At 36.2% G+C, this 16,067-nt stretch overlaps 1 protein-coding gene across 1 annotated transcript; it reads left to right on the top strand.

Moving 5' to 3' along the window:
- Positions 1-437: 437 nt before the first annotated feature.
- Positions 438-1,526, top strand: LOC125833332 (uncharacterized). The gene is made up of 2 exons (XM_049512474.1): positions 438-1,244; positions 1,329-1,526. Exons 1-2 carry the CDS (start codon positions 438-440, stop codon positions 1,524-1,526), a joined length of 1,005 nt encoding a protein of 334 aa, XP_049368431.1.
- The last annotated feature ends 14,541 nt before the right edge of the window (positions 1,527-16,067 follow it).

The raw sequence follows: 16,067 nt of genomic DNA, 5'->3' as shown, positions 1-16,067 counted from the left end.
TCTGGGTTAAGACCACTTATTGGGTTAGATGGTACATTCCTTAAAGGAAAAGCTAAGGGCCAGGTATTGTGTGTTGTTGATCAAGACAGTAATAACTCTTTCTACCCTCTAGCTTGGGCTGTGGTAGATAAAGAGACTAAGAGGACTTGGACATGGTTCATGCCACATTTGCAACATTCACTTGAACTTCAGAATGGTGAAGGACTGACATTCATATTAGATATGCAGAAGGTAATATTATACTACTAATTTTCACTTTATTTACCTTTGCTTAGTACTATTTCTTTTATTAATTTTAGTTGTTTTAATTTGATACTTAGGCGCTGCTTGAAGCAGTAAGGACAGTCTTATCTGAAGCTCATCAAAGATATTGTGCAAGGCATATTGAGGCAAATTGATGCAAAAGATGGGGGTAAAGGTGAGCTGAAAAAGTTGTTATGGTGGCTGCATGGTCATCATTTACAGAGGAGTTTGAGGACCAACTTCAAGAGATCAAGGAAGTTGATGAAGAGGTTGGACAAGATTTAATAGACAAGTATCCTCCCAAATCATGGTGCAGAGCCTATTTAGATTCAGTGTGCAAAAATCAGCCTATGGACAATAGCTTTACTGAATCATTCAATGCTTGGATACTTGAAGCAAGGTACAAGCCAATTATTGGAATGTTAGAAGACATCAAGGTCAAAATAATGGAAAGGTTGGCAGCAAAAGAGGTTGATGTGAGGAAGTGGAAAAATGATGGGTTTAGTCTCAAAAGTGAGTTGTTGTTTATTGAGTATTTGAAGATTTCCAAGGTTTGTAAGGTGAGTGACAATGGGGATAATGGCTATGAGGTCACTGAAGGTGCAGATAGACACATTGTCAACTTAAGAGAGAAAAAATGCACATGCAGAACATGGGATCTGACTGGAATTCCATGTCCACATGCAATTAAGGACATGGAGCACAAGAAAATGATACCAAAGAATGAAAATGATTGGTATTATAGTAAGGAGGCAGCCTTGGCAGTTTACAAACACAAGTTACAACCTGTTAGGGGAGAACCATTCTGGAAATGTGATCCTTTGCATGCCATTGAACCACCAGAATTGGTCAAGCTTGTTGGCAGACCTAAGCTTATGAGGGAAAGAGAAAAGAATGAAGCAGTTAAGAGGCAAGGAGTATGGAAGCAAACAAGAAAAGGAAAAGTGATGACATGTAGTAATTGTGGAGAACAAAATCATAATGCAAGAGGATGTAAAAAGGTAATTTTCATTAAATCTTTAACTACATCAAATAATTATTCCATTTTACTAATTAATTCTCTATCTTCTATTATGATCAATAAGGAAAAGCAGGGGAAGCAACCTGCTAAAAAGCAGGGGAAGCAACCTGCTAAGCAAGGAAAAGAAACTAGTAGGGAAAAAAAAAGGCAGCCTAGGAGAGGTTTAATTGATAAAGATGAAGTTTCTGAGGAAGACATAAACTGCACATCCCCACAACCAACACAAGAGAGTCAATCTGAATATGTTGTTTCTAGCAGCTAATTTCCAGTAGCTGAGGATGATGATGAAGACCCTAGGCTAAGGCCAAGAACAATCTCAGAAGAAGCTTTTCTAACAAGCTTGAGAAAGAGACAGAACTCACAAGAACCAATTGGAAGTAGAGTAATAGGCTTCAGAGTTGACAAATATGGTGTTAGTGAACCTACAAATCTTCACATAGCACCAATTGTCTTAACTTGGAATTGAAAGGATGCAATTACTACAAACCAGCTACAAAAGTTGAGGCCAAGAAGCGGATAATGATATTGTGTTGGTACTACTATTTTGTATATGTTGGTGCCTTTAATGATGTTAAGGCTAAACTTGTTTTTTGCTATGTTTTGTATAGGTTGATGCCTTAAATGATGCTTTTGTGATGTTTTGGTAGTACTATTCTGTATAGCTGATGCCTTTAAGGTTAAACTTGTTTGGTAGTCTGTTTTGCTTCTACTATTTGTATAGGCTGAGTGTATCAGCTAAAACTAGCTGACGTTTTGCTTATATATGACCAATGTTTGAATGTTATATATGGTGTCTTTGTTGTGCTTTTGTGCAAGTTTAATATTGTCTTTGTTGTGCCTTTATGCATGTGACGACCCAGGGGTACTCCCTAGACGTAACATGGCGACATGACCCCGAAGGGGTCTCATACAAGCCCTTAGCATCATAACATAGGTAATAAAATTAAAACACAGGAAAATTTATAACTTTTACAATCGAAGTCATTTTTCATAAAAATCAAGCGAAGTCTTCTATACTTTGTCTCAAACCATCTAATACACTTTAGATTGAACTCTTGGGACACATCCCATACAATACTATAAAACATAAAGAATGACATAAAGGAAATAAGGGTTTGTCCTCGAAGCTATGAGGACTCACCAATTCTTCAACTCTTCTTGATCCTTGGAAACCTAGCCTTCAAGCAACTCAATCTCCGAAACCCTACATTTGATTAGAATGTAAGCAATATGCATTAGTACAAAATGTAGCAAGTATGCTAGCTTGCACAACACCATAAGAGCATCTCAAAATGGTTAGTCAACATAAGACATAAGCATAAGAGATAATAACATAGTCATAGCATAATCATCATAGTCATAACATAATCATCATAGTCATAGCATAATCTCCAACATAGGCATCATATAATCATAAGTCAACATAAGACATAGTTAATGAGCATAGGAGATAAGTCATAATCATAATAATCCAAGTCTTCAACATGAACATCATGTAAGCATAATTGACTCTTAGTCATCTCTACCATAATAGAACCATTCTCAAGTAACCTTAAAAGCATACAAGTGCAAAGCATGAATAACATATCATAATACCACCCAAGCCAAGTATCATTTTTGGTTAATCTTAATCATAGTCTATATGTATGGTCAACTCTTAAGCTTCTTTAACATAAGGGAACCATACTCCTAAGTAACCTCAGAGCACACTTGTGCAATGTATGAAAGGCATCCCATACTACCCTTCACACTAAGCATAACCTTGAAGTCATCATAGTCATATTTACCCTACTTTGGTCTCACTATTAACTTACTTCATAAAAACAAGGGAACTATCACCTTAGTCAATCATATCACATCAAGGAAGGCAACTATAGCAAAATCATATCTAAGCATACATCATATAAAAGAAAGCATCTCATGAGTCACCTTAAGGCAAGCTTGTGCCATGCATGAACAAGACCTCATAATCCTACCCATGTTAAGCTAGACACTTAGGTTCATCATTCATGTTCATCATCTCTTAACATCATAAAGACAAGGGTAATCACCTCTTAGTCATGCATGAAGTGGAGAGGTATCTAGACCTACTATCCAAGCTAGTTATGCTCATGTTCAAAAATGCAAAGGGGTGTCACCTCAAGGCATAAATGTTTAGTTCGTCATGAAGTACAAGGAAAGTCACCTCAAGCCACACATATCATGGAATCATAAAGACAAGAGTACTCACCTCTAGTCATACATATCAATGAATCATAGGTATTCACCTCCATGTTCATTGTTAGAGGAATATAGGTATTTGCCTACATATTCATTTTAAGGTAATATAGGTATTCGCCTCCATATCCATTTTAATGTGTAATGTAGGTGCTCGCCTCCACATCACCACATAAGGATCATAGGTAATCGCCTCCATGACCAACATAAAGGCTAATGGGTAATAACCTCTTGCCTTGGGAATAACACATATATGAAGGGTAATCACCTCACACTCCCCATAACTAACTAATAAGGAATAAGGGAACTCACCCCACATTCCTATCATGCAAAGGTCATTTAGGGGAATCACCACAAGCCTCATCACATCTTAGAGTCCAAGGACTTGGATTCATTTTAGGTGAGAAAATCTTTCAACCTAAAATCATTCTATGTGAGAGCACCTTTCATGTCATATCATGTTCATGCATAATGTCATGTCTAGAATTCTACATTAGACATGGATACTGCCATAACTCAAGTGAATCTATCACTTTGTGCACTTAAGCATTCATAATGTAGATTAGGTAGGTATAGGCCTTCTACCACAATTCTATACTTTAATCTTCTAATCTCACATATAGACTTTACTCTCAAAGCCTTACCATTCATAGTTGCATCATATTGGATTTACCTTCAAACCCTAGTGATCAACATTCATTATTACAAGCCTTACATTCAAGCTTTACTTCTTGCAACATTCATTCATACCTAGATTTCAAGGTATTCTAATCATATTCATCATTACTAGGTGATTCTAGTCATAATTGATCATAAAGGTTCAATTCTAACTTTACATGTCAAGATTCATCATATATAATAGAGTCTAGTTCAATTCATGATTATATGTTCCTAACTTTGAACAATTACTACACATGAAATTGATTTAGGAAGATCACTCATGAACCTTTAATTTCACCTCTAATGGCATAAACCCACAAAATATCACATTCATCATATAGACTAGGGTTTACCATAGATATCACATGAATTCATCATAATATCACAATTCAATGTCAATACAATCATAATTAGGTATTATCCACTAGATTGGAATCATACCTAAGCCCTACCCACAAAGATCAACCCTAGCTAGAGTTAGGTTTTTGACTTCACAATTGAGGGGAAATTAAGGGGGTTCTATGGGGGAAGAACCCATAGATGAATAAGCTAAACATACCTCTTTTCAAAGCCCTAAGCAAAGCTTGAATCAATGGTGCATTTCGACCCTAGTTGCTGCCCTCTTCCCTTCTCTTCTTTTTCTTCTTCTTCACTTCTAGAGAGAGGATTTTTGAAGAGTATTTTGGGCGTTTTTAGATGAATGAGCTAATGACTTAGTTTAGGGTCTTATTATGTATTTATAGGTGGTTATTTAGCTAATTAACCGACCTCCCTAAGCCATAACTAATTACTAACTTAACCCTTAAACACTTGACTTAAAACTAAAAGTTGAAATCTGCTCATGACCTACGACCCTCCACCTATGGATGGTAGGTGGATCTACTGGACGTCACTCAACTCCGTAGGTGAGGTCTGCAACTGAAAAAGTGCAGGCCACTGCAGGCCTTGACCCATGCCCCCTACCTAGGGGGTGTGGGTCCACCTACGGCCAGTAGGTGGCCAAACGTAGGTGACACTTTTTTGGATAGCTTTTTGGGCTGTTTTGAGGTCCTCCTCAAGGACCCCTTGGGTGGTCCATGGGGGGTCGTACCTTGACGCCCTAACCCCTAAACCTCCATTCTAAGTATGGGAGTCGCTTTTATGAGTTTTAACCCTCATATAACACTCCAAAACTCTTACGAAAGGCTCTAGAACTCACTAGTTCGACTTACTAATTTTCGGGGTGTTGCATTATCTCCCCCTTTGGATCATTCATCCTCGAATGACGATTCCAATCACTTCTTAAAGTCACAACTCTAAACTAATAGCCCATCATGCATGCACTACATCTAAATGCACACAACCAAGCAAGAAAACTTCAATTCAAAACTAAACTCATTAAATGCAACACAAGGGAGTAGGAACTACTTCTACCAACCGAAAATGCATGAAATTCTATATTTCACTCATTTTCAAGGAGGAACTAACATCTCCTAACTAAATTATGCTCAACACACACTCATGGAGGCTAAATGCAATTTACTCTCAAAAAGCATTTTTTTTTCAAGGAGGAATCTTTCAACTCCAAAACTAGGGCATGCTCATAATCAACTCATGAAGTCTATATGCAAATCTACTCAATGCACTACAACGTGAGGAATACAATGCATATAAGTCATTTCTAACAAGACCTAGGCATTTTCATGAACATGCATATTAAGAAGTCATGGTAACACACAAATCACACATGGCTTCATATATAAAAGCAAACCAATAGAAACTTAAAGCCTCAAGCTCTTAAATGCTAAAGAAGGAACACAAGAAAGAAAGATGAGGATATTGGGACTTCTCATTGGCCCTAAGCCTCCCAAGTAGCATCCCCAACTAAACCCTTAAAAGATCACTCCTACACTTCATGGAACAACTTTCTTGTTCTTCTATTTCTTAACTTGTTGGTCTAAGACTTCTACCGGTACTTCTAATTTAAAGAGGTTCTCGTTAATAAACTAACTCACAAACAACCTCACTAACACCACTCAAGGTGGAAATTTCAAGTAAACCTAACTCATAAACATCAAGTACACTCAACGACTTTGCTATCTAAGCACATTATCTCCCCCTTGGGAGCAAGCCTATACAAACTCTTTTAAGCAACACTCATATCAATTCTAAGGTCAGAGTAGGTCATCACTAAGCTTTCACATACATCACACAAGGTGATTCTAAACCATGGTAAATTACACTTCTACCCTTCTTGTAGGAGTTTATTCACTCAACCCATTTATGCATTATTTAAACATCCTATTCAACCAATCTATCAACAAACCTCAAAACCCATCATGACTAAGTCGGTTTCTACCATCAACTAACATAACCACACCAAAAACCTTGCTAGATAGGCACACTATCTTCCCCTTGGGAGTAAGCCTACACAAGTTCTTCTAAACCTCTTTCATAACATGAAGGTTGCAATGAAGCATCATTCATACTAAAAATAACATCAAAGTCCAACATAATAAGTCACCAAAGACAAGAAATCTGGAAACTTACTAAAGCATAAAACACATATCGGAAGGGACATGAGGAGATCACTCTTGATCTTCTCTAGATTGGAGAGTTTAAGATATACTCTTCTTTGGAGCCTTGCCACCCAAACCAAGTGGATTGGAGGAAGGGTAAGGTTGGGACATACGACGACTATCCTCTTCATTTCTAGCAATCTTAGGACAATGCCTTATCTTGTGGCCCAACTCACTACAACCAAAACAGATATTAAAGCCCGCTAAGCATTCACCCTCATGCTTTCTATCACACTTACTACATCCCGGTAATAGAATCTCACTACCCTCTTCTTGAGACTCGGAGCTAGACACCCTATTTTGGTTAAACTTAGGAGTACTTGAGGACCTTGCCCGGGGAACTTTTGTCTAAACTTAGGGCGACCATGTCCATCAGACTCATCATCCAAGGACTTATCATCATCCAATTTAGACCTCTTTTTCTCCTTAGGTTCTTTCTTAAGTTTTGACTCTTCCATTCGTTGGGAAAAAACCATAAGACGTGAGATATCCATATCATCTATACGCATTGCCACACGACATTCATTTTCTACCAATTCGGATACTCCCATCATGAAATGGTTCATTTCTGCCCTTGGGTTCTCCACTAAAGTTGGAGCATACTTAGAGAGTTGAGTAAACTTTAGGGAATACTCTTGAACACTCATGTTACCTTGCCTAAGGTTCATAAACTCTTGCATCTTAGCCTACCTCAACTTTAGGGGAAGGAACTTATCAAGGAATGCCTTCTCAAACACATCCCACTCTATAGGACCCACTTCTATCGGTCTACTCCCCTTCCATAGACCATACCACATTTGAGCTAACCCTTTCAATTGGTAAGCGGCTAACTCCGCTTTCTCTACCAAGGTCATCCCCATGATATCAAGAATCTTGGACATCTCATCTACAAACTCATTAGGGTCTTCCTCCACCTTAGAGCCATGAAACTCCGGAGGTTTCATCTTAAGGAACTCTCTCACTCTTAAGGCTGCGGGATTCATATTAGGGTTCACATGGTGCCCAACATCCCTATTGGCTTGAGCCGTCACAACTTTAACCAACAATTGCATAGAGGACCTAAATTTTGCATGAGTCACATTCTCCACTATAGGGTCAATTGGAGCTTGAGAAGGATCTTGGGGTGGAACTTGGAGAGGAACCTCTTGATCCACATTTCCTTCCTCATTTCTCCTAGCATTAGCCCTTGTATTAGCCATACCCAGAAAAAGCATAGGGCACGGATTAGGAGAAGGACCTACTAAAGCCAAATTCTATGGCACGACTTAGAGAATGAAGAAGTGAAGTTTCCTAAGCATCCAATAGCATCCTATTCATAAATGTGACGCGCTTCCCATTTATGAACAAAACTCTAATAGACTTGGTTTGAGACAATCCTAGAACCATTCTAAACATTGTGCTCTGATTACAGAGTTTGTCACGACCCAGGGGTACCCCCTAGAGGTAACATGGCGTACTTGACTCCAAAGGGGTCTCATACAAGCCCTTAGCATCATAACATAGGTAATAGGATTAAAACACGGGAAAAATTATAACTTTTACAATCGAAGTCATTTTTCATAAAAATCAAGCGGAAGTCTTTCTATACTTTGTCTCAAACCATCTAATACACTTTAGATTGAACTCTTGGGACACATCCCATATAATAGTCTAAAACATAAAGAATGACATAAAGGAAATAAGGGTTTTTCCTCGAACCTATGAGGACTAACCAATTCTTCAACTCTTCTTGATCCTTGGAAACTTAGCCTTCAAGCAACTCAATCTCTGAAACCCTAAATTTGATTAGAATGTAGGTAATATGTGTTAGTACAAAATGTACCAAGTATGATAGCTCGCACAACACCATAATAACAGTCAACATAAGACATAAACATAAGAGATAATAACATAGTCATAGCATAATCATTATAGTCATAACATAATCATCATAGTCATAGCATAATCTCCAACATAGGCATCATATAATCATAAGTCAAGATAAGACATAGTTAATGAACATAGGAGATAAGTCATAATCATAATAAGTCAAGTCTTCAACATAAACATCATGTAAGCATAATTGACTCTTAGTCATCTCTACCATAATAGAACCATTCTCAAGTAACCTCGAAAGCATACAAGTGCAAACCATGAATAGCATCTCATAATACCACCCAAGACAAGTATTTCTTTTTGGTCATCTTAATCATAGTCTATATGCATAGTCAACTCTTAAGTTTCTTTACCATAAGGGAACCATACTCCTAAGTAACCTCAAAGCACATTTGTGCAATGCATGAAAGGCATCCCATACTACCCTTCACACTAAGCATAACCTTGAAGTCATCATAGTCATATTTACCCTACTTTGGTTTCATTATTAACTTACTTCATAAAGACAAGAGAGCTATCGCCCTAGTCAAACATATCATGTCAAGGAAGGCAACTATAGCACAATCCTATCTAAGCATACATCATATAAGAGCAAGCATCTCATGAGTCACCTTAAGGCAAGTTTGTGCCATGCATGAAAAAGACCATATAATCCTTCAAATGCTAAGCTAGACACTTAGGTTAATCATTCATGTTCATCATCTCTTAACAGGGTAATCACCTCTTAGTCATGCATGAAGTGGAGAGGTATCTAGACCTACTATCCAAGCTAGTTATGCTCATGTTCATATTATGCAAGGGGGAGTCACCTCAAGGCATAAATGTTTAGTTCATCATGAAGCACAAGGGAAGTCACCTCAAGCCACACATATCATGGAATCATAAAGACAGGGTACTAACCTCTAGTCATACATATCAATGAATCATAGGTATTCGCCTCCATGTTCATTATTAGAAGAATATATGTATTCGCCTCCATATTCATTTTAAGGTGATATAGGTATTCGCCTCCATATCCATTTTAATGTGTAATGTAGGTATTCGCCTCCACATCACCACATAAGGATCATAGGGAATCGCCTCCATGACCAACATAAAGACTAATGGGTAATCACCTCTTGCCTTGGGAGTCACACATATATGAAGGATAATCACCTCACACTCCCCATAACTAACTAATTAGGAATAAGGGAACTCACCCCACATTCCTATCATGCAAAGGTCATTTAGGGGAATCACCACAAGCCTCATCACATCTTAGAGTCCAAGGACTTGGATTCATTTTAGGTGAGAAAATCTTTCAACCTAGAATCATTCTATGTGAGAGCACCTTTCATGTCATATCATGTTCATGCATAATGTCATGTCTAAAATTCTACATTAGACATGGATACTGTCATAACTCAAGTGATTATATCACTTTGTGCACTTCAGCATTCATAATGTAGATTAGGTAGGTATAGGCCTTCTACCACAATTCTATACTTTAATCTTTCTAATCTCACATATAGACTTTACTCTCAAAGCCTTAACATTCATAGTTGCATCATATTGGATTTACCTTCAAACCCTAGTGATCAACATTCATTATTACAAGCCTTACATTCAAGCTTTACTTCTTGCAACCTTCATTCATACCTAGATTTCAAGGTATTCTAATCACATTCATCATTATTAGGTGATTCTAGTCATAATTGATCATAAAGGTTCAATTCTAACTTTACATGTCAAGATTCATCATATATAATAGAGTCTAGTTCAATTCATGATTATATGTTCCTAACTTTGAACAATAACTACACATGACATTGATTTAGGAAGATCACTCATGAACCTTCAATTTCACCTCTAATAGCATAAACCCACAAAATATCACATTCATCAAATAGACTATGGTTTACCATAAAAATCACATGAATTAATCATAATATCACAATTCAATGTCAATAAAATCATAATTATGTATCATCCACTAGATTGGAATCATACTTAAGCCCTACCCACAATGTAAGATCAACCCTAGCTAGAATTGGGTTTTTGACTTCACAATTGGGGGAAAACTAAGGGGGCTCTATGGGGGAAGAACCCATAGATGAATAAGCTAAACATACCTTTTTTCAAAGCCCTAAACAAAGCTTGAATCAATTGTGCATTTAGACCCTAGTTTTTGCCCTCTTCGCTTCTCTTCTTCTTCTTCTTCTTCTTCATTTCTAGAAAGAGGATTTTTAGAGAGTATTTGGGGGTTCTTAGATGAATGATTTAATGACTTAGTTTAGGGTATTATTAGGTATTTATAGGTGGTTATTTAACTAATTAACCGTCCTCCCTATGCCCTAACTAATTACTAACTTAACCCCTAAACTCTTGACTTAAAACTAAAAGTTGAAATCTGCTCATGACCTACGCCCGTCCACCTACGGATGGTAGGTGGATCTACTGGACGTCCCTCACCTCTGTAGGTGAGGTCTGCAACTCAAAAAGTGCAGGCCACTGCAGGCCTTGACCCACGACCCCCACCTACGGGGTGTGGGTCCACCTACGGCTAGTAGGTGGTCAAACGTAGGTGACACTTTTTTGACAACTTTTTGGGCTGTTTTGAGGTCCTCCTCAAGGACCCCTTGGGTGGTCCTTGGGGGGTCGTACCTTGATGCCCTAACCCCTTAGCCTCCATTCTAAGTACGAGAGTCGCTTTTACGAGTTCTAACCCTCATACAACACTCCAAAACTCTTATGAAAGGCTCTAGAACTCACTAGTTCGACTTACTAATTTCTGGGGTGTTACAGTGCAAGTTTAACAGTGTATATGTTTATCCTTTGTGCAAATTAGTTAGTGACTTTTATGTTGACAGTTTAATAGTGCCTTTGTGCAAGTTTAATAACACCTGAAAACACACATTTCACAAACAATGGTAAGACAAGCTTTAAAGTTGATTTAACATGTGTTAGTAAAGCACTTGAAGTCAGTCACCAGCAAGCTTTATGGCAATACTAGAAACTTTATCCATCTTCAACATAATGACTAATATAACACCTCTAGATACTAGAAACTTTATGGAAAAAGACACAAAATAATGTTCCAAGCCAACTAGAAATTCACAATACGTTTGAAGCAAATAGCTACACTAAATAATGGTCAACACTTGAAAATTACATTCAATACACATCTTTCTTATATAGTAACACAATTCAAAACATAAGATTCACTAATACATAGGAATACTTGAAATAACTAACACATGAAATCTACAAATACTTGAAATAACTAACACTTGAAAACTACAATTCAACAACATATATTCCTCATGCTACACAACAGTTAATCACTTGAAAATTACAACAACAAATACCACAAACAAAGTAAATGACAATATACACAACATCTTCAACTTCAACACTTTCGCTTTCAAATTTCTTGATTTATTCACCTCAAAGTAGTTTAAACTCTCTAAATTATCCTTTTTTTTTGTTTAAATTGTCTCTTTCAATCTTAACTGCATTCAACGACTCTCTCAAATTCTCCATTTTCAACGTAGCAACTTCCAATTTAGACTTCAGTAAATTAACTTCAATGGAAGAATTTCCTGAAGAACTATCTATCGATCTCCAAAATCCACAATTTTCAATCCGATAAAAATAACAGAGAAGAACTCATAATCACCAAAATACAAGCAGAAATCATATTAATTTACATTTAACAAAAAACGTAGCTTAGGTTTAGAATATCTATAAAATCTTCATCCGAGGTTCAATGGAGTCCTTGAAGTGAAACAACGAGACATTTCACCACAAAAACAAGTCATCATCATGGAGTTACTAATTGAATCACAAGTACTTTCAGACATGGTTTTAAGTCTGATTTAAGGGAGACGACAGATAGATGAAAAATTGACTAAGAAAATATGACGAACAAACGATGGAATCGATGAACACACGGTGGAATCGACCAACAAACTATGAAATCGACGAACTTTACTGATGAAGGCTAGGGTTTATGAGATACGAAAGTGACTTAGGATATTTGGGTCTTTTAATTTTGATTTTAGAGGGTATATTTTAGATACAAATCAGGTGGATATTGGGTTATGGGGCGGGTTCTTAGTTTAGGGGTTAAAAGCAATGGTCAACCGGGTAGTTTCTTAGGTTTTAGCCACGTGTACAGAATGAGGGTGTCGTTAGTGAGAGGGGCATATGTGCATCAATAATTGGACGGCAGGGGCTGAGATGGACAAAAAGTATAACGAAGGGCATAAACGTACCATTCATCAAAGTTCGGGGGTATATTTTTTCTTTTTCCCTTTAAAATATGAATCGAATAGAGTATTTTACCCATTTTTGTTCAACTCATTTTCGACTCGACAACTCATTTATTGTGTGATAGTTGATGCATTGAGTGGAAGATCAATAAGAATGGGTAGTTTGTCATTTGTAGTTGTTGAGGAGCATCCTTTGGCTAAGGACATTTTTGACTAACCAATTTGAGAGATTGAACATTTTTTAGCCTAGCCGGGTACTTGCTTGTGTTGACCCTATATTAAGGCTCAACAATATTGTCACGCTATGAATTCATGTGATTGGCACCCAAACTCTATTCGACTTAGCAAATCTACTTATCTAATAATCCCTACTCATGCACCTGAATTATAAAGAGAAAAACTTTTTGAAAATCTCGAATCTTTTAAGTTTTGCAAATCATGCATGATTTCAATTGTTAAATCAATCACATCTTATTTTAAATGAAATGTTTATAAAAGTAACAATTCAAAAGAAATACTATCATTTATTAAATCTATATAACAAGAATTAAGCCAGTCAATCGAGACATGCCCCGATGACTCAAAGAACATAACAATCTAAGCTTCATGAGAAGTAAGTAGAGTCTTACAAACGGTATCTATTGAAAGAGATGAAATTGTACTAACTGCATAGCTCGAAATGATCAGCACGTAATTCTAAAATAAAAAATAGAATTGTCAAAGGCATAAGCTTCACATGCCTAGTATACAATTGTTTTCCCCAAAAATGAGACAAGATTCAAAGAAATCAATATAAGAAGGAAGCATTTATATAAGTTAGATAGTAAAATGAAATATCAAAGTAAAATACATTAAAGCTTAATCAAAATCATGTGAAATTTTTTCTTTGTATCAGGAGCACTATACCACAATGACATAAATAGAAATAACACTGTGTTTGGCATGAAAGAAATATTTTTTGAAAAATATTTTTCAATTCATTCATGTTTGGTAGGCTTAAATATTTTTCAAATCAACTTATTTTCCTCAAATATAAGGGAAATGACTTTCCTTTCAAAGTTAAGGAAAACATTTTCCAAAATTCTCCTCCAACCTTGAATTACAGTCTTTTTTCTCACCCACCTCGTACCCGACCCCCCCCCCCCCCCCTTCAAAAAAAATTAAAAATTTCTTTTTTTAAAAAAAAATATAATTTATTTTGTCTCTACCCCGGTCCTCCTACCCCCAAATCCAGCCCTCCCCCAACCAAAAAAAATTAACAACTTAAAATTATTTTTGAAAAATAGTTCAAAATTCTAAAATTTTCGATAGTTTTATCTCGCCCAACCCCCTGACTACCCCTACCCCCGCCCCCCACAAAAAAAATTAGAAGTTTGTTTTTGAAAAAAATTAAAAATTTCAAATTTTCATTTTCTTTAACTCACACCTTTCCCAACCCCGTACCGTCCAGCCCCCTCCCCACCAAAAACAAAATAATTAAAGTTTATGTTTAAAAAATATTTTTAAAATTTCAATTTTTATTTTTTTTGAACCCCACCTCACCCCGACCCCCACCCCCTGCCAGCCTCCCTATGAAAAAATAACAATTTAAAAGTTTCTTTTTGAAAAATATTTTTTTTTACCCCCGACCCCTCACACACACACACACCCCCCCCCCCCCCAAAATAATTAAAAGTTTATTTTTGAAAAATATTTTCAAATTTAAAAAAAAAATATTCTTTTTATCCCCCCACTAACCCGACCCCCCTACCAGCCCCCCAACCCCCACACACAAAAGAAATTTAAGATTTTGTTTTTTTTTTAAAAAAAATTAAGTCTCAGTTTAAAAGTTAGGTCCCGAGTCGGGTGTGATTAAATTCCGATTGGAAAGTTGGGATCAAAATTTCAATTTGAAAGTCAAATTTTGGGTCTCGCAACGATTGTTGGTTGTCGGGATTGGATCCGAATTGAAAAGTCGGGTCTTGATTCGAGTATTGAAGTCAAAACCCGGATTGATGGATAGTATTCAGGTTCCGAGTTAGATCTCAAGGACAAATTTCAGATCTGTCGTCAGGGTTGTGTCCTAGTTTGCATGTCGAGGTCATGTCATAGATCGATTATCCAGATTAATTTCCGGATCAAAATTATTTTCTAGTCTCTAGTAAAAATAAAAGATATTATCTTTAAAATGTTTTTCATTCACAAACCAAACACTAAAAATATATTTTATTCACCAACCAAATATGAAAAAATAAATCAGAAATCCACTTGATTTCCAAGAAAACATTTTCCTTTCGTACAAAACACACCTAGGTGATCAACCTAGACACAAGTATTCTTCAAATAAATTCATAACCTCAAACAATTCTATTTTTATCAAACTGATTATATCATTTGGCACAAAAATCAAGTGTAAAACCTTCTCAATCAAGTGTAGCTAAAAATAATAATTGGCGTGAAATAAAAAAAATGTTCTTTAAATTTTAATAATTTAACTCTCGGATTTACTCCAAATAAGCTTAAAATTAAAGCACAAATTTCATGTATCATAAAATACAACCTTCAAACATCAATTTTTCAATGCCACAAATCTAACAAACTCATTTTGTAATAACAATGATTTGGCACTACTTTCAAGACCCATATGATTTTAACTCATTTTTTGTATTGGATTTCAAGACTCACTTCTTCAAAGCATTATATTTCAATTACTATAAATCAGAAAACATACTATTATGCAACAACTTGGAAAAAGTGAAGCAAAGCTTTGCCTGAAGTTGCCTTATATTAGGTGTCAGTTCTATTTTATTTTATTTTAAAATGGGTACATGTTAAATGGATGCATACCCTGAAATTTTTACATAACTATATTATAAAAAAATAATATAAGAATAAGAAGAGCAGAAGTAGCAACACACATTAGAACCCAACGCCATGTTTCTGTTGTCGTTTTTATGATTCACTTTCAGGGCTTACCAGTAGAGGATATGACTGACTCGGCTTGATTTTATGTCAAGCCAGTCAGTCATATGAGATCTGCTCACAATCCACTGATAAATTCCAGCACCACCTCATCAAACCATATAAACAAAGGTATCAAGAAACTTGAGGTTTCCAAATAACAAAAATACACTAAGTAAACCTTTCTACAAATTTTATCTGTTTAAGATTACTCTTATCTAGCAAGAGTCTATTAAGAATGAATAAAATAAACAATCTAAAAATGACTGGGAGGGATACACAAACTCTATCCTCTACAAG

This window comes from Solanum verrucosum, unplaced genomic scaffold (assembly GCF_900185275.1).
Source record: "Solanum verrucosum unplaced genomic scaffold, falcon-dt-bn FXZP01000274.1, whole genome shotgun sequence".
In the NCBI taxonomy this organism is placed as follows: Eukaryota; Viridiplantae; Streptophyta; class Magnoliopsida; order Solanales; family Solanaceae; genus Solanum; species Solanum verrucosum.
This window is presented reverse-complemented; position numbering and strand designations above follow the sequence as displayed.

Coding starts and splice junctions, on each gene's coding strand:
- LOC125833332 (XM_049512474.1), top strand. CDS start 438: ATGGTGGCTGCATGGTCATCATTTACAGAGGAGTTTGAGGACCAACTT. Junction 1,245..1,328: donor ATGCAAGAGGATGTAAAAAG/GTAATTTTCATT, acceptor ATGATCAATAAG/GAAAAGCAGGGGAAGCAACC.